The following is a 25,086-nucleotide window of genomic DNA, read 5'->3' as shown; positions in this document are numbered from 1 at the left end:
GGGGTACGTTGACACACGATCAACCGAGTCGCCGAGCCTGACCACCGGATCCATTAAATCCCCTCTTGCAACAGGATGCTGAGAACCTAACCCGAGCTCCCCATGATGTGTGATGGGACCTGGGACTGTATTCATTATGTCCTCGAGGTCGGCAAATCTGGTTTGATGCAAGTTAACCTGAGTAGTAGTCAACGTGTTACATTTATGACACAACTGCAGACCCGTGAAGATTCCGGGGTAGAATAGGTCTTCAGCAACCCATGCTTGCCGTAAACGGTGACTATGCTTGTCGTTAAAGGCGACTAACGGGATCGGGTGGTCAGGCTCGCTGATTTGGTTGATGCATGTCATCAATCCCAATTGCGTGGATTGATGCTCATGATATTAATCACTGGATTGTCTGATCCAGACGCGATTATTTACAGACCGCCGTCATATAGCTGGAATATTGCTGAGTGCGGCGTTAAACAACAAACCAAACCAAAAAAACAAAAACACAACTGCAAACGTTCGATTGTTAAGTTGGCGTAAACCGAGTCAACAGAGGTTACCACATTTCATGGAACAAGGGTTGACAAGATTCGACCTTAACGTGTGCTAATCAAGGACAATACCCGAGATGACACGCATAAAATGAAACCTTTGATATATACTACTCAAAAGAAGTTAAAGAACACCCCATGCTTTATCAGCTTTAATGATGACGTCACTCGGAGGTTACCTACCAGATAACCGCAAGTATGACGTCAGTGAGTTGTGCTGACATTGGTCAACCAAAGTTCACTGAGGTGATTCATTGGACAACGCGGTTCACCAGAAAGTCCAGGGGTTTTTTTTAATCGAAGGAGAGCATGATGTTGATGTGCTTCAAAGTTTGATGTCAGACGAAACATTGTGATGTGCAATGGAAAGCGAAGTCCAGACCGCAAAAAAAGGTTGCACATGTGAGTGTGTGTAGCCCTTGCATTTGAGACGTTGTCAGTTTCATTTGATGACCACCTGACAGGCTGTGTTTGTCTGTTCTGAATGCTGTATATCCTTGCACCGTATGTCCTTGCACCGTATATCCTTGCCCCGTATATCCTTGTCCCGCATATCCTTGCCCCGTATATCCTTGCACCGTATATCCTTGCCCCGTATATCCTTGTCCCGTATACCCTTGCACCGTATATCCTTGTCCCGTATATCCTTGCCCCGTATATCCTTGTCCCGTATATCCTTGCACCGTATACCTTGCACCGTATATCCTTGCCCCGTATATCCTTGTCCCGTATATCCTTGCCCCGTATATCCTTGTCCCGTATATCCTTGTCCCGTATATCCTTGTCCCGTATATCCTTGCTCCGTATATCCTTGCCCCGTATACCTTGCACCGTATATCCTTGTCCCGTATATCCTTGTCCCGTATATCCTTGCCCCGTATATCCTTGTCCCGTATATCCTTGATCCGTATATCCTTGCCCCGTATACCTTGCACCGTATATCCTTGCCCCGTATATCCTTGTCCCGTATATCCTTGCCCCGTATATCCTTGTCCCGTATACCCTTGCACCGTATATCCTTGCCCCGTATATCCTTGTCCCGTATATCCTTGCCCCGTATATCCTTGTCCCGTATATCCTTGCCCCGTATATCCTTGCCCCGTATACCTTGCACCGTATATCCTTGCACCGTATATCCTTGCCCCTTATACCCTTGCACCGTATATCCTTTCACCGTATATCCTTGCCCCGTATACCCTTGCACCGTATATCCTTGTCCTGTATATCCTTGCCCCGTATATCCTTGTCCCGTATATCCTTGTCCCGTATATCCTTGTCCCGTATATCCTTGTCCCCTATATCCTTGCACCGTATATCCTTGCCCCGTATACCCTTGCACCGTATATCCTTGCCCGGTATATCCTTGTCCCGTATATCCTTGCACCGTATATCCTTGTCCCCTATATCCTTGCACCGTATATCCTTGCCCCGTATACCCTTGCACCGTATATCCTTGCCCCGTATACCCTTGCCCCGTATATCCTTGTCCCGTATATCCTTGCCCCGTATACCCTTGCACCGTATATCCTTGTCCCGTCTATCCTTGTCCCGTATATCCTTGCCCCGTATATCCTTGTCCCGTATATCCGTGTCCCGTATATCCTTGTCCCGTATATCCTTGCACCGTATATCTTTGTCCCGTATATCCTTGCACCGTATATCCTTGCCCCGTATACCCTTGCACCGTATATCCTTGCCCCGTATATCCTTGTCCCGTATATCCTTGTCCCGTATATCCTTGCACCGTATATCCTTGTCCCCTATATCCTTGCACCGTATATCCTTGCCCCGTATACCCTTGCACCGTATATCCTTGCCCCCGTATACCCTCGCCCCGTATATCCTTGCCCCGTATACCCTTGCACCTGACTTTGCACCCATGGCTTTGGCGCATTTAGTATACGAACAGCATAATAGCACGGTCTAGCTTACGTATGTTGTTGGTAATTTTCTTAACGAGTGAGCGAATTTGGTTATTTCAGTTACATCACGGCGTGTCTGCTTGATGTGGGAGGAAAACCCGAAGTGGTGAAAACAAGCAAAACGCTTATTAAAAATAATTCTCAGAAATAATAATAATTTCACAGACTACTTATTTATTCATTAACACATAAAAAACAAAAGACAACAATGCGAAGTCAGCGACATCGTTCAGCGCAAAGATGCAACACAAGCCCCGCCCATTATGTTATCAGCCAATCAGGAAACAGTAGTCCAATTGTGGGCGTTGCAATTTGTTTTGTTGTTTTGTTTGGTTAACCAATTAAATACCACGTACTCAATTGCAATTTAGTGCAGATATGACAAACGCTTCTGTATCTGCTGTTTTGTTATATAAATGTTATTTACCAAACATGCCCGATGCGGTACGTGTGCTTTCTGTTCTCTGATGTCATTATACCCCAAAAAAGTGTGCTTTCTGCTCTCTGATGTCATTATACCAAATAAAGTGTGCTTTCTGTTCTCTGATGTCATTATACCAAATAAAGTGTGCTTTCTGTTCTCTGATGTCCATATACCAAATAAAGTGTGCTTTCTGTTCTCTAGTGTCATTATACCAAATAAAGTGTGCTTTCTGTTCTCTGATGTCATTATACCAAATAAAGTGTGCTTTCTGTTCTCTGATGTCATTCTACCCCCAAAAAGTGTGCTTTCTGTTCTCTGATGTCATTATACCAAATAAAGTGTGCTTTCTGTTCTCTGATGTCATTCTACCCCCAAAAAGTGTGCTTTCTGTTCTCTGATGTCATTCTACCAAAAAAAGTGTGCTATCTGTTCTCTGATGTGATTCTACCTTTTTATGCCTTTTAATGGCAAAACCTGGAAGTGAGTATGATTTTGCTTTGCATGTAATATAGGCTCATTCATTTTTTAGACCCAGAGTATTGGAATAAAATTGCTCTGGACGAACTCCACGCAACACTGAATATGGAGTCCACGGTAGGGGTCGCCCACAACGTTATTCTCTTCCTCGGCGACGGTATGGGGATCTCAACAGTCACAGCCAGTCGGATCTTTGCTGGGCAGGTCAAAGGGCAGTCAGGAGAAGAACATTCTCTTAGTTTTGACAAGTTTCCGCATGTTGCTTTGGCAAAGGTTTGTTGATTGATTTAAACAGCGAATTCGTGTGCACTAGGAGGAAACGTGACGTTCAGTAAATGTAGCTGTATCTATTTAATGACCATGCTTATTTTGTCACCCTGTCTTTTCACTTTCCAAAATCAACACGTTTATCATATAATGGATAGCATTATAGATAACAAATCCGATAATCTTGGTCTCACGATCCGATAAAAATGCGAATGGGGTTCCCTTGAAGGAGTGAGTGAGTATGGTTTTACGCCGCTTTTAGCACTGTTCCAGCAATATCACGGCGGGGGACAAAAGAAATGGGCTTCACACATTGTACCCATGTCGGGAATCGAACCCGGGTCTTCGGCGTGACGAGTGAACGCTTTAACCACTAGGCTACCCGACCGCCCCTTTTCAGGTAAGAAGGGGGGTACACGAACATCTAAAAGTTTAAGAACTGAATGCCAAAACCGGACAGGAGAAACAGAATACTATTAAAAATGTAGGGGATTGATTTGAGCCTAACGGGGAGAGGTCTGAGCCTTGAGTGAGTGTTTTGGGCCGAGTAGAGTCGATCGACCTGAGTCAAGGGTGAAAACACTCCAGAGTGAATTTTTAAGGGATTGATTTGAGCCTGCTACACCGGCGTAAGTCCAATCAAGCTAAAAATGTATGCCATTTAGGTGAAATAATCTCGAACGCGACGTTAAACCCTTTTTCACGATTTCGTTACGGCGATTTTGCCTTTGCACTGTTGAAGGACTGTTCAACCAGGATCAGTTTGCAGGATGCAGTTTGAGGCCGAGAGGCAGCAGCATCCATATAAAGAACCATCTTTAGCTGCCATGACGGACAAGGCGATACAGATACTCAGGAAAACCCCCAAGGGATACTTCCTCTTCGTCGAAGGTAAAATCAACGTATTTCATGTTTCATCTCATCCTACCGGGTACCCACTCACTGCTGGGTTAACAGAGACTCATTTCGAACGAAGTCACTTGCCTAAGGAGACACCACATGTGGAACATGTGCTTCAGTGTGGGGCAGGACCGAAGCCCTAGAAACTCTCAGGAGTCAAACTGCTTAACGTGGTCCATCTTCCCGAGGCAAGTGAGTTAACTGACTATAAAAGTCGAGTTTCCACCCTTGCCGAACTAGGCTGGTATTATGGAGTTAGATTTTGGCTGGACTAACGAGTCTATGAATAGTCCAATCAAAATCGCGCGCCGAAATCGAAATCCGGTTTGTAGAATGTCATGCAGATTTCGGTCGACTGCAGCATTTGCAAAGCATGTGCACCGCTAACTCGTTGTCAACAGATATTTTCTAAAACTTTTCATGTTTTTAATCAAGGTGCTCACGTGATTTGATGCACTTCGCGATGTAAGACTCGTTTTATCACAATATAGATCTTGATTATCGATCAGATCGTCTTGACTGGGCGCCACCGTTTTGTTTGAAACAAATGCAAGTGATACGAGAGGTTGAATCTGATTGGTCAATAGGAGAGGCATAGAAAGGACAACTCGTAATAGCCATTGGTGGCGCTACGATCGAGCCCAGGAATTCCAGCCTAGTTCGGCAAGGGTGGAAACTGGACTTTTAAAGTCAGTTAACTCTCTTGCCTCGGGAAGATGAACGTAGTCACCCATCCAACTACTCACCGAGATCGACGTTGCTTAACTTCCCCTGATTTGACACACTTGGTGTCATCACTGATTTTCAGTCACCCATTCATATAATTTTCATTTACCTTTACACCGAATGGAATCTGTACCGGCAGATACTCGACCCTGAGTATTCTTTGGCGTATACGCAACAACAGGTTCAGCATTGGAACTGGACGATGAAGAAATGCTTCTTCGGTCACGTACACCAACCACATGACAATTAAACGATCATCAAACAAGGGCGTAGCTCTAAACCTCGGGGTATCGCCTTTAATGAACATAAATCAGTCAAACGACAAATGGAATAAATATGTTTTAAACCAAATTAAAAATCCATTCACAACACATCATCCTATCTTTCAGGCGGTCGCATCGATCATGCGCATCACGTAAACCTCGCGGCACTTGCATTGTCGGAAACTGTAGCATTTTCTGAAGCAGTCTCACGCGCTGACAACCTGACCAGTCAGAAGGACACGTTGATAGTGACCACAGCTGACCACTCCCACACCATGATGATGGCCGGATACCGCTCTAGAGGCAACAATATTCTTGGTACGTGCTGTTAGCTGGGTCACTATAGTTTTCAGACAGGATGAGGCCAATTAAAGTAAGTCTTTTGTTTATCATGGCCCTTGCGCCCTTAAAAATACGCCCGCTCCTAATATTCTTATCATTTTAAGCAATGTTAAGAAACGACCTCTTCAACTCAAATGTCATTCTTGCACCGTATTTCTACTTTTTCCATATGTCGCATCATTTATTGTATCATCCAGTGAGTATGGTTTTACGCCGCATTTAGCAATATTCCAGCAATATCACGACGGGGGACACCAGAAATGGGCTTCATACATAAAATCCATGTCGGGAATCGAACCCGGGTCTTCGGCGTGACGAGCGAACGCTTTAACCACTAGGCTACCCGACCGTCCCCTATTATTGTATCAGATTCGGAGGGTGACGAGCCGTGGTCACCATGGCCTCGGTCCGCAACTTCACAGTTCGAGCCCAAGGGGGCGGTGCAAATATAATGGCACATTGGAATCAAGTTTACTCTTATAGTAGACTAATCTGCAAAAGAAAAACTAACAAAACAGATCCAATCTTCTCTTCCCTACTCAAGTTTGAAAAAAGGCTCAAAAAGAAAGATGCATTATATAACTCTGTAATGTATGCTCAATTTGAATTCACTATTATGAAATCTACAGCACTTTCCCCATAGTACAATATTGTCATAGGCCTTACTAAAATGAGAATTGACTATGTGATCTGACTGATTGAATGTCAACTGCTTCCTGATGGCGTGGGACCCGTGAAGGTTCCGGGGTAGAATAGGTCTTCAGCAACCCATGCTTGCCGTAAAAGGCGTCTATGCTTGTCGTAAAAGGCGACTAACGGGATCGGGTGGTCAGGCTCGCTGACTTGGTTGATGCATGTCATCAATCCCAATTGCGTGGATCGATGCTTATGATGTCAATCACTGTATTGTCTGGTCCAGATTCGATTATTTACAGACCGCCGTCATATAGCTGGAATATTGCTGAGTGCGGCGTAAATCAACAAACCAACCAACCAACCTGATGGCGTGGAAATTCGCTCAACCGCAGTTCATTTCCCTGACTCGATTATATACAGTAAGCCATAGCAATAATATTGCTGACGGGGTGTAAAAGAACATTTATTCTTTAACTTAAAAGTTAAGTAGTTCTTTATATATTATATATTATTGTAAATCATTTTGCCCAGAAGTTTTAAATATGTATAACTGGAAACAAAATGTATACTATCATTAACAACACATTTTTGCACGTTTGGCTAGGTGTTGTGGACGCATCTCTTGACGATGACAACCTGACATACACAACGTTGATCTACGGAAACGGCCGAAACGTCAACTACGGGGGTCGGCGTAACCTGACGGATGATGTGACGAGTGAGTAATGTGGAAGCGAGGCTACAATTTCAAAATGGATTTCGTTGAAATTTTATTCCAGGGCATGCCATGTTTCAAAATTGGTAACCCCAGTGAAATAAAATCACCGATTACTCACACAGCGTACGTACCAATTTACATGGCGTGAGAACTTTAGGACTGTGTTAAAACATGTGTTTAAATGCTCATGGTCGGCGCACAATGCCTAAGAAGATGGTGTAGTGATCTTGCTCTTGATGGTTAAACGAATTAGATAAAACGACATATTTTCTTTACATATAACTATATATATTTTTTCCAAATATCGTTCAATTTTCGAGTCAAGCTTCCAATGTTTCTCAACCTTTAATTTGTTGTTTTTACTGAAAATGAACATTTTTTAGATTGACTTTTGTTCAGAATAACATGTTTTCTCCTCAGCCAAGTTGAATTATACCGCGGAGTCAGCAGTGCGGCAGGATCTAGAAACACACGGAGGTGAAGATGTTGCGATTTATGCACGGGGTCCGATGTCACACCTCTTCCACGGGGTCCACGAACAGAACTACATTGCGCATGTCATGATGTACGCTTCCTGTGTCGGACCGTATGCTAAAAAAAAGACAATGCGCCAGGTCCTTGCTCTCTTCTCCTAATGCGCAGCCTCAGAAACCCAGCATCAGTTTGGCATCATCGAACCACTTGAATGTAGTGGTTCTTCTCATTACAGTGATACTAGAACTCTGAACTAAAAAAGACCTTCGCTTCCCAAGTGCCGTCATTTCAGTACACTTACAATATGTCTATCTATCTATCTATCTATCTATCTATGTGGCATGCAGGTCCATATATGTTGGATTGATAGAAAATTGGGATAATAACAAAAAATGGACTAAAGAACATATATCGCCTCAGCCTAAAGACTTCCAACGTGCATATTTTAGTTGTATAAGAGTAATGCTGCCCGTGAAGATCCGGGGTAGATTGAGTCTTCAACAACCCATGCTTGCCGTAACAGGTGACTATGCTTGTCGTAAGAGGAGACTAACGGTATCGGGTGGTCAGGCTCGCTGACTTGGTTGATGCATGTCATCGATCCCAATTGATCCCATCGAATACAATGTCGCACTTAATATCAGAACATCAAATACAATGAAAGAATGGAAGTGTGCATTATGTAACATTGTGTTCTACAAAGTGTGTCATGGAAAAACAGTGGTAAAGATACAGTGTTTTTGTTTGTATATTTGTTGTTTAACGCCGCACTCAGCCATATTTGAGCTACATGACGGCGGTCCGTAAATAATCGAGTCTTTACCAGACAATCCAGTGATTCACATCACGAGCATCGATCAACGCAGTTGGGATCGATGACATGCATCAACCAAGTCAGCAAGCCTGACCACTCGATCCGTAAACAAATATTTCATTGCAGTTGCCATGGAAACAAAATAAGATTATTGAAATAGACATGAACATGACGGCTGGGTAAACAATTTGTGAAGCTGTCTTTGTGAAGTGAACGAATTATTTTTTTCTTTCCTTTCGAATTGTTAGAGCCACAATATATTCACCACACAGTATGTAGCCTATTTACAGGCATTTACGTATCCATGGTGAGTGAGTGAGTATAGCTTTACGCCGCTCTTAGCTCTATTCCAACAAAATATATAATTGGGTTTTCACTTTGAAATCGAACCCGGGTCTTCGGCGTGACGAGCGGATGCATTCGTCACCACTCGCCCCTTTCCGTAACCTGCAAGGAAACTAGTCCCCCTATCGATGAATGTTATGTGCGAAAATACGACCAACCAATCAGAATGCGCGTATGATTTCAAGTTCTTCGTCAAAGAATCCCTCAGAAACAATTTTTGATTTTTCATATGTCTTGCATCTAAAAATATAACCAAGACGCAGTTAAATGTGTTCAATCATACTGTATAATTCCGCATGTCCCGATGTGCTTTTGATTGCATCTAATATAAATATAATATATGGGGAAATATATGTAAACAATTACGCAACAAGTTGACAATTGTTTTAGGTATACCCGTTTGCGCTAAGACGGAACCCGGTCGCAAAAATGGCGACGAGAGCGGCACGAGTCGCTATTCGGCTTGTCCCGGAATAACACGAGTTGGAGCGGATGCGGATGCTTTAATCCCAAGGTCACACGCCCTTTCCATATTACTGCCTTAGAGTGACCTCCCTTGTAAACCGCGCAACTGTCAACATTAAACGAAACTTGCCAAACGTTCACAAATGTAGGCTACATAAAATGTATCACTAAATAAATTGTCACATCACAAATATAACCTCAGAAAATATTGAAAAATCTAAATGTTAGTCCATGAACCACCCCATTGTAATGGACGCTCGTGCTCGCTGTCGCCTTACGTTACTTAATAAGTCCTATCATTATAACGCAAACAGTGGATAGCGAATGTGTTACAACCAATACCTGCCGCGAATTGGCGCCCTTTTCTAATGCTATTAGGTGTTGTCTAACTCTCCTGGCATGTTGTCTTGTGAAGTGGGGGCGGTCGGGTAGCCTAGTGGTTAAAGCGTTCGCTCGTCACGCCGAAGACCCGGGTTCGATTCCCGACATGGGCACAATGTGTGAAGCCCATTTCTGGTGTCCCCCGCCGTGATATTGCTGGAATATTGCTAAAAGCGGCGTAAAACCATACTCACTCACTCACTCTTGTGAAGTGGGGTTTGTCGGGTAGCCTAGTGGTTAAAGCGTTCGCTCGTCATGCCGAAAACCCGGGTTCGATTCCCGATATGGGTACAATATGTGAAGCCCATTTCTGGTGTCCCCCGCCGTGCTATTGCTAAAAGCGGCGTAAAATCAAACTCACTCACTCACTCACTCAGCTCCCGAAGTTTTAAGACATACTTGTACCAGCTACAGTGACACCTGAACAATAGTGATATCAGGGCAATACCTTTGACTCGGTGCTGTAAGGGAGCGCTAATTTTCTTCCTTCGTGCATACCGTGCCCTGATGAATACAGGTCATACGAACATGTCGTATTTCCACGCACAAACGCGCTCAGCGATTAGCCATGTGAAAATGTATATGGTTTGGGCAGTTTGTTACAATCACGATTTGTGCACTTACGTACTTTATTTAAGAAAAAACAGATGAGGGGGAGTTGCTTATCATAGAATAAAATACTGCAGGGAGAAGAAACGAGGGACGCATTTTAGTTTATTCTCCGCGCAGTGTTATATTGCACGAAAAACAGCGACCACGAGTCGTCGTTCTTATATGAGATGTGAACATTATTTAAAGCCTCTTTGAGGATGTTATTAACGTCTACAAGCTTTGAAAACATTCACCGTTTTTGAATAATGATGACTCCCTGAATACAGTCCGATCTCGGCACGTCGGACAAGTCCATTTAATGAACACTGAACTGTGACATGCGCTCCTCGTGTTGTATTTGTATTGTACGATAAACAACTCACTCTCGTCGTTTATTTTTTAATTAAAGATAACCATATATCGCCATCATTTAGATGCGGTCGTTTGGCCATTGCGGTTATCTGCGTTGCACAGCAACATCTAAGGGGAACAGTTCACTGCACTCTCATAAATAGCATCTTCCAATATTTACGACGTCTTAAAGTTATGAGAGTATTTTCGAATCTCCAGAAATGACGTTATGATGGAACAATGTTTATCGTGAAATAAACCAAGCCTTGTTATATCATGCCATTATTGTACAGAAACAGAACACCTTGCTCTGAAACGTCTGCAGATTCTCGTCACGATATGGCTGAAATATTGCCGATGTGACGTAAAGCATTAACTCACTCACTCATCTGCAGATTAGAAGCTTCATGCATGGTACAGGTACTTTAATTGTATACGCCATGTCGTCAATATGTGCAACAAATAGATTACAATGGATAATGTGCAATGACAAATTTAATGGATCTTTTGGGGACAGGAGAGAACATTATAGCATGAAGTAAGACTTTTAAATGGTGATCTCTGATACTTGCTCTTACTTTTTGTGAATAATGTGATGTCTGATCAGACTGCCAGACTTAAAGTGTTTTTAAATTGTTGAGTGATCTCTCCTTGGTATTTATGGAGAATGTATAATGGATCCACGCGTATAACAGGAATGAGGTACATGACGATGACAAATCACCCTAACTGACTATAGCTATATATGGAGCCCCCGTTTGATTCCGCCTGTGAATGACTCTTTCAGGACATTCAACAGTGACAATATTCTAACCAGTCACACTAACATTAATCCGAATCTTGCTCAAAAGCTGTTTGATCAAGGTTACACCATCCAAGGACGCAGTAAAGCTTTAAAAAATATGGTAGACGTGTGGAGGACATTTTCAAATTTGACGCATAAGTAATATAAATCAGTTTGGATAAACAATTGGCTTGCCTTTGCACCGGTGGGGTAAATACGCTGACCTTTTCGCGAACACCTGGTATCATCTCTATTTGATAGACACATGCTCATGATATAGTCGGAATCGTATGTTGCAATGTATTTGTTGTGTAAAAGCTTAACTTGTGTGCGTCTGTATAGTCCTCTTCAACATGCTTTGCTGGATGTTAATCTGCATGTACACTTGAACATGTTTGTCCTTCTAACCTACCAGCGGACAGAAGGTGAGTGAGTGAGTTGGGTTTAACGCCGCTTTTAACATTATTCCAGTTATATCAAGGCGTGTCAGCTTAATGTGGGAGGAAAGCCCGAAGTGATGCAGGTCTCCGACGTTTACCACTTCGGTAAAACCCACGAGCACGGGTATGGTGCTGACAAACCTAGAAACATGATTGGGGAGAACCGGGATTCGAACCCACAATCATAGGTTTCTGGCGTGCCCAAGGGACGCAACTGCGCACAGCGAATCGCGGCGCCTTAGACGACTGGGCCACCCGGGCCCCCAGTGGACAGAAGGGTACCTGGCAATCGTTACTACACCTTAATCATGCTTTATTCCTGTTTGTAAAGTTCGAGTCATTAACGAGTGTTTCAGAACAAAATACTTATCAAGAAGTCAAAGTGTTCCAAACGACGTTTTAGCGTTTTGCTCAACAACACCGATAAATAAACACGTGCGTTTTCGGTAAGTACATTTTCTTTTTCTCTTAAGATGCTGTTTATCTCAAGTAGAGGACGACAATAGCTTATAAAAAAAAATCTACAAACATTGCCAGGCAGAAATTGACTTTATTATCTTAAATGTGTTTCCCTAATTATTTCATCCGTGACATAATTATTTCTCTTCCATGTTTGTGTATTCTCTACCAGAAATATGTTAGTCTGTGATAACAGTGACTTCCAGTGAAACACCAGACACGCACTCGTCGCCACAACACGTCAGGAAACGAGGACAATATTTACGAGGACTGGGAAGAAAGCAGGCCTAAAACTTTGACTTTGGAAAAACCGAAGACTGGTGTGGTGCGGACAAACCAAGAATCATAAACAAGGCCAATCCGGGATTCGAACCCAAGATAATTAGGGACGAAAAAGTAATTTCCAGCGCCTTATAACAGAGCTCCAGATAAGCTGCGTATCTGCGTGAAATACGCATCAGAAATGCAGAAATACACAGTAAAATATAATCCAAGCGTATCAAGTACGCAACGAACATTACAGATACGCTACAAAAATAAAACTTGTGCGTATCATCAAAATATTGTGAAGTAACCCTGCGTATTCGATTAGCAAATCAGCAACTTATTTTGAAATTATAAACGGGCATTCCGTCAACCTTGCCAAACTCCACGATGACAGTTACATCATGATCATTTGCCATCACACTTTCTTGTGGAAGTATCGTGGTATTTTTGAGTCCTATAAAGCTCTCGAACCCACACGACACCAGTTTGCAGGGACTAGATGAATAGTGTTTTTAAATATTTAACTTAAATACCCACATGTGTAAAAACTAGTGGGTAACAGAAATTTGAATACGCAGATAGAATTACTGATACCCAATGATTTTAAAATGCATTGGTAAAATACCCACAACACCAAAAGCTTATCTGGAGCTCTGACTTATACATTCCCTGGTGAAAGAAAAAGGGGAAAATAAATTTTGTGTCTCTACCCTCCCCCGTCTACCCGAACACCCCATTGACTATTTCCTTCATCATGTCCCTGTTCTCCATTGAAGACACTGTCTGGTCGATTTCGTTCTTACAACGGCTGAAGGCTGGTGTGGGCATGTCTGGATATATAAAACAAAACGTTGTGAGAAGCGGAATAGGAATACATGTACCTTCACGAGTATGCTAATTACAAACTTCAAAGGGGGCACGGGTGGCCCAGTCGTCTAAGGCGCCGCGATTCGCTATGCAGAGTTGCGTCCCTTGGGAACGCCAGAAACCTATGATTGTGGGTTCGAATCCCGGTTCGCCCCGATTATGTTACTAGGTTTGTCAGCACCATACCCGTGCTCGTGGGTTTCACCAAAGTGGTAAACGTCTGAGACCTGCATCACTTCGGACTTACCTCCAACATTAAGCTGACGTGCCGTGATATAACTGGAATACTGTTAAAAGCGGCGTTAAACCCAACTCACTCACAAACTTCAAAACTAACATTTCTCAACAGATGTTAATCTTTTAATGAAGCAATTTCTTGACGACTTTGCAGACCGTTGTGTGGATGACCATGGCAGATTATTGGTGGGTAAATTATGGGTTTGGATGGTATTACTTTCAAGAGACCCATTAAGGTTTTCTTTGAAGGACAAAGACCATGATGCAGTTTTTATCAAAGGAAGGAATTGCCTGAGGCTACATTTCTCACCTTCGGACTTGCGGTAAGCGTAATAGGAATTCCATACAGCTCCTGAGAAGATGTCGGCCGGTGTGGGGAACTCGTCAGACAGATACAAGACCCCCCCGAGAAGTCTGTGAGCGTGGAGGTACACATTCTGGAAACACAAGTGGGTGAGTTAGTGAGTGAGTGAGTTGTGTAGGGAACTCGTCAGACAGACACAAGACTACACCGAGAAGCCTGTGAGCGTAAAGGTACACATTCTGGAAACACAAAACGCCGCACTGAAAAATAATCGAGTCTGGACCAGACAATTCAGTGATTGACATCATGAACATCGATCCACGCAATTGGGATGCGATGACATGCATAGACCAAGTCAGCGAGCCTGACCACCCGATCCCGTTAGTCGCCTCTTACGACAAGCAGTGAGTGAGTGAGTGGGCGTAGAGGTAGACATTCTGGAAACACATTTCTGCAAGTGAGTTCCAAGAGTTTGAATGAGTGAGGGTGAGTGAGTTAATGGGGGTCAAATAATAATGATGATGGTGATCTAATGATGATGTGTGTACTGTAATTGCGCTAGCCTCCTCACTCAAGGTGCTTGCTCAAAGCGGTACCATTATTAACCCCGTCAATCTGCACTCGATTTTCGTTCCCTTCTGGGAATGATACAAGACTCCCCAAAATAGCAGGTAGACACTCCGGAAATGTGACGCTCGGACCGAGTGCAGCTTTGAACAGGCTTGGCAGGGGATTGATTAAGAATTTTTGACAGTCCGAACAAGGAATATTCTTATCCCATTGCAATTTCCTCTCTTGGTTAAGATGTCTGAATGTCTCAATTTGTGACATCTTGCAGGATTACTTTTTTTTTATGGATCATTTTTGTTACATTTGTACAAAAATGACTTCAGAATCTTCTAAAATCAGATATCATGATTTCTTTATTGCAGCGTTTCCTTTACCAACCGCCGTGATCACTAATTATATAAATGGGTTGGGAGGACGCAGATGACTACCAAAGATCATAATCCTGGATTTGAATCCTGGTCAGGTTCATAGTTTGCTTGACAAAACAACGAACATATGTACCGAAACTTCGCACAAAAAGAATAAAGGTCCACTCTTCAAAGATATCCATGTTGTTCCGTTGTTTGTAAACAACACCAGTTTTCATACTAAAGTTATTGGAGTGTGACATATACGTCTTTGTGTCGTAAGCCTATATCATTGATAATGCTTTGTTAAAGAAATGATATAAATCTTGACGTTCCTTAAAAGAATCCTCTGTACAGCGGCCCCTGATCGGACTAATCAGGTTTCACTATGAGTGAGTGAGTGTGATTTTACGCCGCATTTAGCAATATTTCAGCAATATCACGGCGTTGGACACTTGAAATTGGCTTCGAACAATTGTACCCATGTTGGAAATAAAACCCGGGTCTTTGGCGTGACGAACGAACGCTCTGACCATGAGGCTACCCACGTCATCCAGTCATATTGGAGTGGGGTGGGATTGCCACTTCCTTGTCATGGCGGGGACACAAAGAATGAACTCACCCTTTACGAGTGTGGGGTATAAAAGTATGGGTTTTCGGCGGGAAGAACTGACGCTGTAGGCCATTCCATACGCCCCACAATGTTATACATTTCAAATTAGTTATAAAACTGGAAGCATGACCTGATGCTGTTGGCCATTCCATACGCCCTACAATGTTATACATTTCAAATTAGTTATAACACTGGAGGCATGACCTGTTCGCACCTACCTGGAACCAGGCGCTTATGGTAGCACTTCGCGGGGAAGGCTTTATACGAAGTCCCTGGTGCCATCTCTCGTTTCTTGATCCAAACACCACAGCGAACAGTGCACAGAACTCATCTTGTGTGATGAACAAATTTTGCTTCCAGTTGAGCAGCAGGAAGTAGCGCAGGATGTGGCACAGGAAGCCTGTTCTCCTGCCATAGTCCTCAAACCAGGACTTGGTGGCTGCAGAGGTAATAAGGGTTGTGTTACACGGCGATTGGTAAAACATTGTTTGCAAATACAGGACGCCTTAGTCTCTGAAACACCACCTACAGATTTTACTCTCGAGTTTATATTATGTCGGACTGTAAATAATCGAGCCTGAGCCAGAAAAAACGAGAGGTTGTAGGCATGATTTTGTTTGTTTGTTTGTTTGTTTGTTGTTTAACGCCGCACTCAGCAATATTCCAGCTATATGACGGCGGTCTGTAAATAATCGAGTCTGGACCAGACAATCCAGTGATTGATAACATGAGCATCGATCCACGCAATTGGGATCGATGACATGCATCAACCAAGTCAACGAACCTGGCCACCCGATCCCGTTAGTCGCCTTTTACGACAAGCATAGTCGCCTTTTATGGCAAGAATGGGTTGCTGAAGACCTATTCTACCCCGGATCTTCACGGGCCGGTTGTAGGCATGAAAATGATCCACGTCATCGGAGTACGATGCTACGCCATCAGCAACATGACACATTGTGACCACGCGATCCTCATATTATATGTATTGGATACTGAGAATCCTCGTGGAACTGACGAGGAAGAAGAAGGCCGAATTTTCTGAGCCAGAACAGCAATGAAAGAATAGTCTGATGATTCGATCATCGTTCATATTAAACGCCGCACACGGCAATATTCCAGCTGTATGACGGCGGTAAATAACGAGTCTGGACCGGACAATCCAGTGATTGACATCATGAGCATCTATCCACATAATTGGGATCAATGATATGCATCAACCAAGACAGCGAACCCGTTAGCCCCCTTACGACAAGCATAGTCACCTTTTACGGCAAGCATGGGTTGCTGAATACCTATTCTACCACGGATCTTCACGGGTCTCAGCACTTAAGTAACATACATGCAACTTCTTGATGGGTAATAATTCGCTCAAAGTGTTGAAGATTCTCCTGCACCTCCCCTGGGCAAATATTCAGCATGGATGGAACTGATCTGTACTGGTCAACGTCTACCTGGAAATATTTAACGTCGATGCCAGGTTATATTCAGTCTCGATAATCTGCCGAAAAAGAGTGAGGTAGTGAGTGAGTATTGGTTTACGCCGCTTTTAGCAATGTTCCAGCAATATCACGACGGGGGACACCAGAAATGGGCTTCACACATTGTACCTATGTCGGGAATCCAACCCGGGTCTTCGTCGTGACGAGCGAACGCTTTAACCACCAGGCAACCCGACCGCCCCCAGATATCTTCGCGTATGAATCTTTCGATGAATGGACTTTTCAAGGTTAGATAGAGCTTGACAAAGGTTTATAGTTTCAGCCCAAGCCCGGTAACGTTCCAAATGAAACTGACAGGAAAACAAATTGATTTGTCTGAAAACAGTTAAGACTTTGAGAGAAAAAAACTAATTTGTTTCAGAGAGTAATAGAAAGAAACAGTTCAAGTTTGACAACAGAAAAGACAAAATTTCATTTGGCATACTGGACGTCCTGAAAAAAAGTGTTCGGCTCGGTCGGATAATATTCCTTCTATCAACTAGTTGGTGTATGGGGGGCACAGGTGACCCAGTCGTCTAAGGCGCCGCGTTTCGCTGTGCCGAGTTGCGTCCCTTGGGCACGGTAGAAATATATGATTGTGGGTTCGAATCCCGGTTCGCCCCTACTATGTTTCTAGGTTTGTCGGCACCATACCCGTGCTCGTTGGTTGCACCGAAGTGGTCATTTCTGAGACCTATATCATTTCGGACTTTCCTCCCACATTAAGCTGAAACGTCGTGATTTCAATATAATACTGTTAAAAGCGGCGTTAAACCCAACTAACTCACTCACCCACTTGGTGTATGTGTTTTTGTTGATTACCTATAAAACGATCATCTCGTGACATTTTGAAGTGAAACATCTCAGCTCTTTTGTCCAATCTTTCCAGGAGTCGGGCTGAGATGACATTGATTGGTGTGAGAAAATCTTCTGTCACAACACTGCACTTATTTGACAGAGTCTCTGGGACGTGGGTGATAGACTATTCTTTACTCCAACTTAATTCTAAATTCTTTATCGTGAATGGGTTTAAACAGGTACATGTTCCCCAAAAAACTCGTCCGGCATTTTCTGGATAAACGTAGTTTCATTATATACTACTCCAAATAAGTTCAAGAACTTTAATTGGCATGACAGATTAACAGTAGTTATGTGTAAGAAGCAGATTTTCTTAATTTTAGTACCGCCTCCGCGGTCTAGTGGTAGAGCGTCCGCCCGGAGAGCGGAAGGTCCGGGGTTCGATCCCCGGCCGCGTCATACCAAAAGACGTTAAAAGATGGTACTTGTTGTTACCCTGTCTGGCGCTCGGCATTAAGGGGCTAAAACAAGGACTGGTCGGCACGGAGTCAGTATACTGTGTCTGAGTGGGGTATTCATGTTAAACTGCGGCATGGTATGTCAGTGAGATAGCACTATAAATCGGCATCAGTCCGGACTAGTACAAGCAGCCACACAAACACACACACGAACATGCACGTCGCTATATAAGTGCAATAATCTTGGACGCGACGTTAAACCCCATTTCACCTCACCTCTTAATTTAAGTAGTATACAGAACAAGCTCTGTAATAAACTAGCTTGGGGTAGATAGATTGGACTGCAAAACGTAAATGTATATCTTACCTGTATGCCTGTGAAATGCTGGTTTGTAGGGCTGATGCCAAACTCGGTCACGGTGTTGACGTCTTCAGGAAGCACCATCCTGTATATCCTCTTCCGGAGCTCAGCGAGGGCAGTCTCGGCCGTCTTGCCACACAGGGACGGCTGCTCTATGTGCACCGTCTCCCAGTAAACGCCGTTGTGCATGGCCAGCAGCGAGGAATGGAAAGTTCCAAGTGTCATGCCCCTGCCCAGTAACGCTGCAATGGGGTTGCTTGGTTCGTCTAACTCCACAGCTGCCAATGTGTAGAATGCCCTGGACCTCTCTACAGCTGCTTGCAAACTTGGACACTGGTGTAACAGAGATTTGGTAGTCAATGAAATTGAATGTTTTCCTCTAATTAGTCATCTAACAGTTCACGTATTGGTAGGTTGGTGGGTTTGTTGTTAAACGCCGCAGTCAGCAATATTCCAGCTATATGACGGCGGTCTGTAAATAATCGAGTCTGGACCAGACAATCCAGTGATTGATATCATGAACATCGATCCACGCAATTGGGATCGATGACTAGCATCAACCAAGTCAGCGAGCCTGACCACCCGATCCCGTTAGTCAAAGCATAGTCATCTTTTACGGCAAGCATGGGTTGCTGAAGACCTATTCTACCCCGGATAGTTCACGTATTGCATCCCTTCAGACTTTTCTCCTATATGAATCTGACGTAATAATATTACTGAAATACCGTTCAAGCGGCGTAAAAGTTTATTCACTCTTACTTTGTCTTTTAACGGCGCCGCACTCAGCAATATTCCAGCTTTCTGACGGCGGTCTGTAAATACTCGAACCTGGACCAGTCAATCCAGTGATTGACACCATGAGCATCGATCTACAGGGATGCGATGACATGCATCAACCAAGTAAGTAAGCCTGACTACCCGATCCCTTTAGTCGCCTGTTACGACAGGCATAGGTTGCTGAACACCAATTCTAACCCGGATCTTCATGGGGTCATTGTTCTTTAACATTCTAGCAAATACATGAATGTTAAGGCTACTAGTAGTGATTACGGTACAGTACAACCTGTGAAGACGACAGCTTAACAGATTAAAATTTGGACCAAACATTTTACTCGTTGGTTACTAATATAGACAAAACCAATAATAATTCAAACCTGAATCTGTTTATATTTAGGATGGTTTTCGACAAATCCGTAGGTCTGGACCCATCTGGTAACATTCGGAATTGACCTTGACCCCTCAAGGAGACGACTGAGCTGATTCATAAAAGGTTTTGTGATGTCGTTCCCTGCCATAATGCTGAACTCTATCATTTGTCGGAGGTTCTGTAACTGAGGATGCATTTAGCACAAATGTTATGAGGTGGATACTTTAGCATACTTTGACCATTACTTGGTACGAAACGTAAGTCAATTGTCGGAGTTTGGTCGTATTTCAGATGAAGTACGGAGTGTCAACTTTGGGAAGCCCCAGGTGACAGAGTGCAAGACAACTTTATCGTAAAAATAAGCCAGCATCTGAGTATTTACAATGTCCTGTGTGACGCCAGACCTGTCATTATAGCGCGAGTAAACAAGACAATCCGAAAACGTATGATGTCAGAAAACATTAGTGAACTAATTTTGAACGCAACATAAAACCCCATTCCCCCCCCCCCCCAACAACCTCACAATATGCGGAGAAATGGATTTATCACGGGGCAACCAGCATCTCTGTAAGTTTGTACGATAAACATTCCCGTGTTGATGAATGCCAATATTTCCGTATTGTGACAGAAGACAGTACCTGGTTGCTAACGAACGACTTTGGATTAGTTCTTTTGAAATGAAAACAAATCCCGGTGACGTGGTCATAAGCTTCTAATGAAAAGACTTCATGATACAAAGTCGGTACTTACCCACAAACGCATTTGTGTAATCTGATGGTATATGGAATGAAAAGCTTTTGAGACATACCCCCAGGCTTCTTCGAACTTTTTCTGCCGAAACAACATGACAAATCAGTTTGTTTGGTTTCATCGGCAACAATGTCCCTGTCTTCGGTTTGATGTTCTTGTACATATCAAACATCTCGCTATGTATCATCGCTCCTCCTTCGAACACACAAAAGTCAGTGTCGTTACTCAAAACAGCAAATGCTTTAAGGTCTGTCTGCAGCTTCAGTGCAATACAGCAGTCAGCTTCTTCTGTGACGCAATGAACTGGACACCCACAAGCCTTCACCGTCATGAGGAGCTGCGTGGTTAGCAGCAATGGTTGCAGTGAAGATCGCAAGTCACGTGCCTCTTTCTCTCCACTGAACATACTGATGATTTGGCTTTGATTCTTCACATACTGAGAATACCGTTTTTTCCAAACTGGAGTTCTCATATCCAGTACTTCCGGTGAGGTTCCTTGGGCACCGTCCAGAACAAATTCAAGTTCGATGCCAAGACTCTTCAGATCCTGGATCAACTTTGTTATGTAGTCATTAAGTGTATGGTATTCTCCCCCCGAATGCTTGAGGTATGGGTTGCCGGTTGCCCTGCTCAAGGTCGACCAAAATTTCTCAATGATGAGGAACTCAAAGGAGTAGTAATCTACCAGAAGAACAATCCCGTCTCGTTGCTTCGCAACTTGTACGAAGTCCACTCTCTGTCCACACGAAGGACGGTTGTCTTTGCAGTAGGTCCATAACCCTCCAACTCCCATGTTGCAAGGCTAGACTTGCAACCTGCAGGAAGAATAAAAAGTATTAATTATTACCGACAAATTATAATAGTGAGTGAGTGAGTGAGTGAGTGAGTATGGCTTTACGCCACTTTTAGCAATATTCCAGCAATATCACGGCGGGGGACACCAGAAATGGGCTTCACACATTGTACCCATGTCGGGAATCGAACCCGGATCTTCGGCGTGACGAGCGAACGCTTTAACCACGAGGCTACCCGACCGCCCCCAAATTATAATAAGGAGAGGATGTTGGATTTAACGCCGCGTGGTGTGGTGTGTTGTTGTGTAGTGACTGTTGTTGTTGGTGGTGGTGTTTTGTTTAACGCCGCACTCAGCAATTTCCAGCTATATGACGGCGGTCTGTAAATAATCGAGTCTGGACCAGACAATCCAGTGATTAATGTCATGAGCATCGATCCACGCAATTGCGATCGATGACATGCGTCAACCAAGTCAGCGAGCCTGACCACCCGATCCCGTTAGTCGCCTTTAACGACAAGCATGAGTTGCTGAAGACCTATTCTACCCCGGAATCTTCACGGGTCTGTAGTGTCTGTATGGTGTGTATGTATGTTGTAGTGTGTGTGTTGTGTTGTGTTGTGTATGTGTTTGTGTGTGGGGTGGGGGTATGTGTTTAGACGTTTACCACTTCGGTGAAACCCACGAGCACGGGTATGGTGCTGACAAACCTGGGGCTAACCTGGATTCGAACCCACAATCATAGGTATCAGGCCCCTAACCCTGGATTATTTCGCCTTCAATGTCTCCAGACAGGCGGGGAAACCTGCCAGGTCTGCACGTCATAGGATCGTACAATGTTATGCCGCCTTGAACAGCATCGTTTTGAATTTTCCTCTCACATTTAGCACATTTAGCTCATGTCAAGGGAGATGTTGGTAAATCCGAGATTCGAACACAGAACTAGCGGATCCTGACACGATAAATGGATACTAATCAGCACCCGGGAGTTTCATTAAAAAATATGCTTGTCCTTGCTCTTTTATTGTCGTTGGAAAATTCTGAAAAACATAGTTATGATTCAAACTTCAGGAATTGACATGACACATTGTTCGCATGTGGGGAATCGAACCCGGGCCTTCGATGTGACGTGCAAACGTTCTTGACCACTAGGCTAGACCACCGCCTCGAAATGGGGTTCAACCTCGTTTTAAAGATAATTGCACTTATATGGCGACGTGAATGTGCATGCAAATAGTGTTAGCCAACTGAGATACCATGCCGCAGGATGGTATCCCCTCCCCTCCCCTCCCCTCCTCTCCCCTTCTCACCTCCCCTCCCCTCCCCTCTCCTCCCCTCCTCTCAACCACAGTTTGTCGACTCTGTGACGAGCAGTCCCATTTTTATTTCCTTATTGCCGAGCGTCAGTCAGGGTAACAACAAGTATGTGCATGCACGTCCTATGTAAGTTTAATAATCTTGGACGCGACGTTAAACCCCATTTCGCCTCACCTCATGACAATTGTCGAGCGACCTGTGCATCTACCCACAGTTCCTTAGGTCATGATGTCAAACAAACGATGTCAACATTACCGAATACCAGCTGATAACGATTGGATGTCAAGCTGTCTGCTACAGAATTGAGGCCATATTGTGAAAACTGCCTGTTCCGTGACTTGCAGCAGTTAGAATAGCGGGAGGTCTCGCGGACCGGAATTTTGACTGAAGAAGTGATATGAGACTGGTGTTGTGAATATAAATGCCTGACAAAATGGTGAAGAGTTTTTGGATATGTCGTTGCTTAATAGGTGTATGTATTGAATTGCTTGCCAAGATTGGCGTAGGATTGTAAACTGAATCTTGGATTCCTCGTTTGAGAGTTGCGCGGACACTTGGGAACAGTGCTGCACGTGACGACCAGACGGGTATATTCGGCACGTGCCCTACGTGCAATTGAGATCGACCCCAGCATGCGGGGCGCCTGTTTTTCACAAATGCGCCTGTGTTCCGTCAACAAACCCATCGGAACCCACAGGAACTCGATGATAGCGTGTATGACATAATATATTCGTAAAGAAAAAAACAACACCCCTCTATATCGAGTTCCTGTGCCGGAACCTAATGTGGCTTATTGATAACATGGTGTTTGGGCGGCTTTAAAACACATGTGAATTTCGCAATGTATAGCTTACATTCATTAATACTATATTATGACGCCACAATTTCATTTGATTTGAAAATGCTTGATATCTGCACCAGCAGATGTCTCTGGCCATACAGTGTTACACGCGCCACGTGAAAACAATGGAGATATCGGACAATGGCCTTCAGCTGAATTATAACACATAGTGCTCTTTACATAATTATGATTATGCATATGATTACATAATTTAATGTGAAATGTTACTTACTCAGCAGATCTTTTATGTGTGTGTCACGACAACCTTCCTGGGAGATGTCAGCTGGTGCGAATGAACCCTCACGGAAATAGACGAACGTGCGGGAACGAACGTCAGGGAACGAACGTCAGGGACCGAACATTTGACAGCTATCTGGGTATAGGATCCCAGCCTCACCTAACCCCCACAAACAGACACTCAATAACATCAATTGGTCGGCCTTTTATCTGGGTCGGCTTGACAAGGCTTCGACTGACAAACGCATCTGGTCGATTCACATACTCCAATGGACCGAGCCAACTTATCTTAGCGAGTAAACATTCATGCCATAAATGAGTGATTATTAAGTTAAGTTAGGTTATTGAATTATCAAATAGCCCCGTTGATAAATAAAACTAAAACTAAATACCTACAAACCTACGTACATACTGTCAAAAAATGTGATTTGTTTGAAATGATTTGAACATGTAAACATCACCATTTTTTTAAAAAGAAATAATTCACGCTATTTTTACTGTTCATCAATATTTCCTATTTCTTGTCTCTTCATTCACCCAGGATTACCCAATGGCCTCAGGCGCCGCACCTGAGTTGTATCCCTTAGCCGCGCGAGGACCCGCTAAACCCCGCGATACTGTCAAAGCGATGGTACAGATAGGGATTGAATAAATATTCATGAAGAACGTTAGATGAGAGTTAATAGTTTTACTGCCGGTTGGGTGTTGCCACTAATTTAAGGAGGTGAGGTGAAATGGGGTTTAACGTCGCGTCCAAGATTATTGCACTTATATAGCGACGTGCATGTACACGTATGTGTTTGTGTGGCTGCTTGTACTTGTCCGGACTGATGCCGATTTATAGTGCTAGCTCACTGAGATACCATGCCGCAGTTTAACATGAATACCCCACTCAGACACAGTATACTGACTCCGAGCCGACCAGTCCTTGTTTTAGCCCCTTAATGCCGAGCGCCAAACAGGGTAACAACAAGTACCATCTTTCCACGTCTTTTGGTATGACGCTGTCGGGGATCGAACCCCGGACCTTCCGCTCTCCGGGCGGACTCTCTGCCACTAGACCACGGAGGTGGTCTACTAATCTAAGATCTAAGATCTGATCTAATGAGATGACAAACTAATGTCTCACTTGCATTGGGTTAAACTGCCGATGTAAGAGTAAAGTACATAGCGATATATATAAAATACAACATATATTTGGGGAGCCACGTCCTCTGACAAGGGAATCCCCACAAGGTGCATACGAAGTTATAATGCTGACAGTTAGAGGCCGACCATTTAGGACGGTAGAGGGTGGGATCAGGGTGTGTGTGTGTGCTAAAAATATTGTTTTGTGAAGAAAAATAAACTTGTTCTTTCTCGAAGGGGCACAGATCGCCC

General features: G+C 43.7%; 3 protein-coding genes across 4 annotated transcripts in view; 2 read left to right on the top strand and 1 right to left on the bottom strand.

Annotated features, from left to right (window-relative positions):
- The window catches only part of LOC125374360 (transcription factor Maf-like), a 29,777-nt gene that overhangs the window by 576 nt on the left and 4,115 nt on the right, over nucleotides 1-25,086 (top strand). The gene's annotated exons all lie outside the window — the stretch shown is intronic.
- LOC125374359 (alkaline phosphatase, tissue-nonspecific isozyme-like) lies at nucleotides 4,080-7,890 on the top strand. Its single transcript, XM_048385198.1, has 4 exons — nucleotides 4,080-4,523; nucleotides 5,648-5,839; nucleotides 7,104-7,217; nucleotides 7,638-7,890. The coding sequence occupies exons 1-4, from the start codon at nucleotides 4,403-4,405 to the stop codon at nucleotides 7,850-7,852; spliced, it is 642 nt and encodes a 213-aa protein (XP_048241155.1). The 5' UTR covers nucleotides 4,080-4,402; the 3' UTR covers nucleotides 7,853-7,890.
- LOC124144958 lies at nucleotides 13,193-23,936 on the bottom strand. Of its 2 annotated transcripts, XM_048385196.1 has the most exons (7): nucleotides 23,702-23,936; nucleotides 20,577-21,333; nucleotides 18,628-18,954; nucleotides 16,866-16,977; nucleotides 15,745-15,965; nucleotides 14,003-14,129; nucleotides 13,193-13,418 (listed from the first exon to the last, which is right to left on the bottom strand). In XM_048385196.1, the coding sequence occupies exons 2-7, from the start codon at nucleotides 21,309-21,311 to the stop codon at nucleotides 13,309-13,311; spliced, it is 1,632 nt and encodes a 543-aa protein (XP_048241153.1). In that variant the 5' UTR covers nucleotides 21,312-21,333; nucleotides 23,702-23,936; the 3' UTR covers nucleotides 13,193-13,308. The 2 variants fall into 2 exon arrangements, with proteins under 2 accessions (XP_048241153.1, XP_048241154.1); XM_048385197.1 differs by lacking the exons at nucleotides 20,577-21,333; nucleotides 23,702-23,936 and adding an exon at nucleotides 19,776-20,232 and having other exon boundaries at nucleotides 13,194-13,418.

This window comes from Haliotis rufescens, unplaced genomic scaffold (genome assembly GCF_023055435.1).
Source record: "Haliotis rufescens isolate VD_foot unplaced genomic scaffold, xgHalRufe1.0.p SCAF_55, whole genome shotgun sequence".
Classification (NCBI taxonomy): domain Eukaryota; kingdom Metazoa; phylum Mollusca; class Gastropoda; order Lepetellida; family Haliotidae; genus Haliotis; species Haliotis rufescens.
This window is presented reverse-complemented; position numbering and strand designations above follow the sequence as displayed.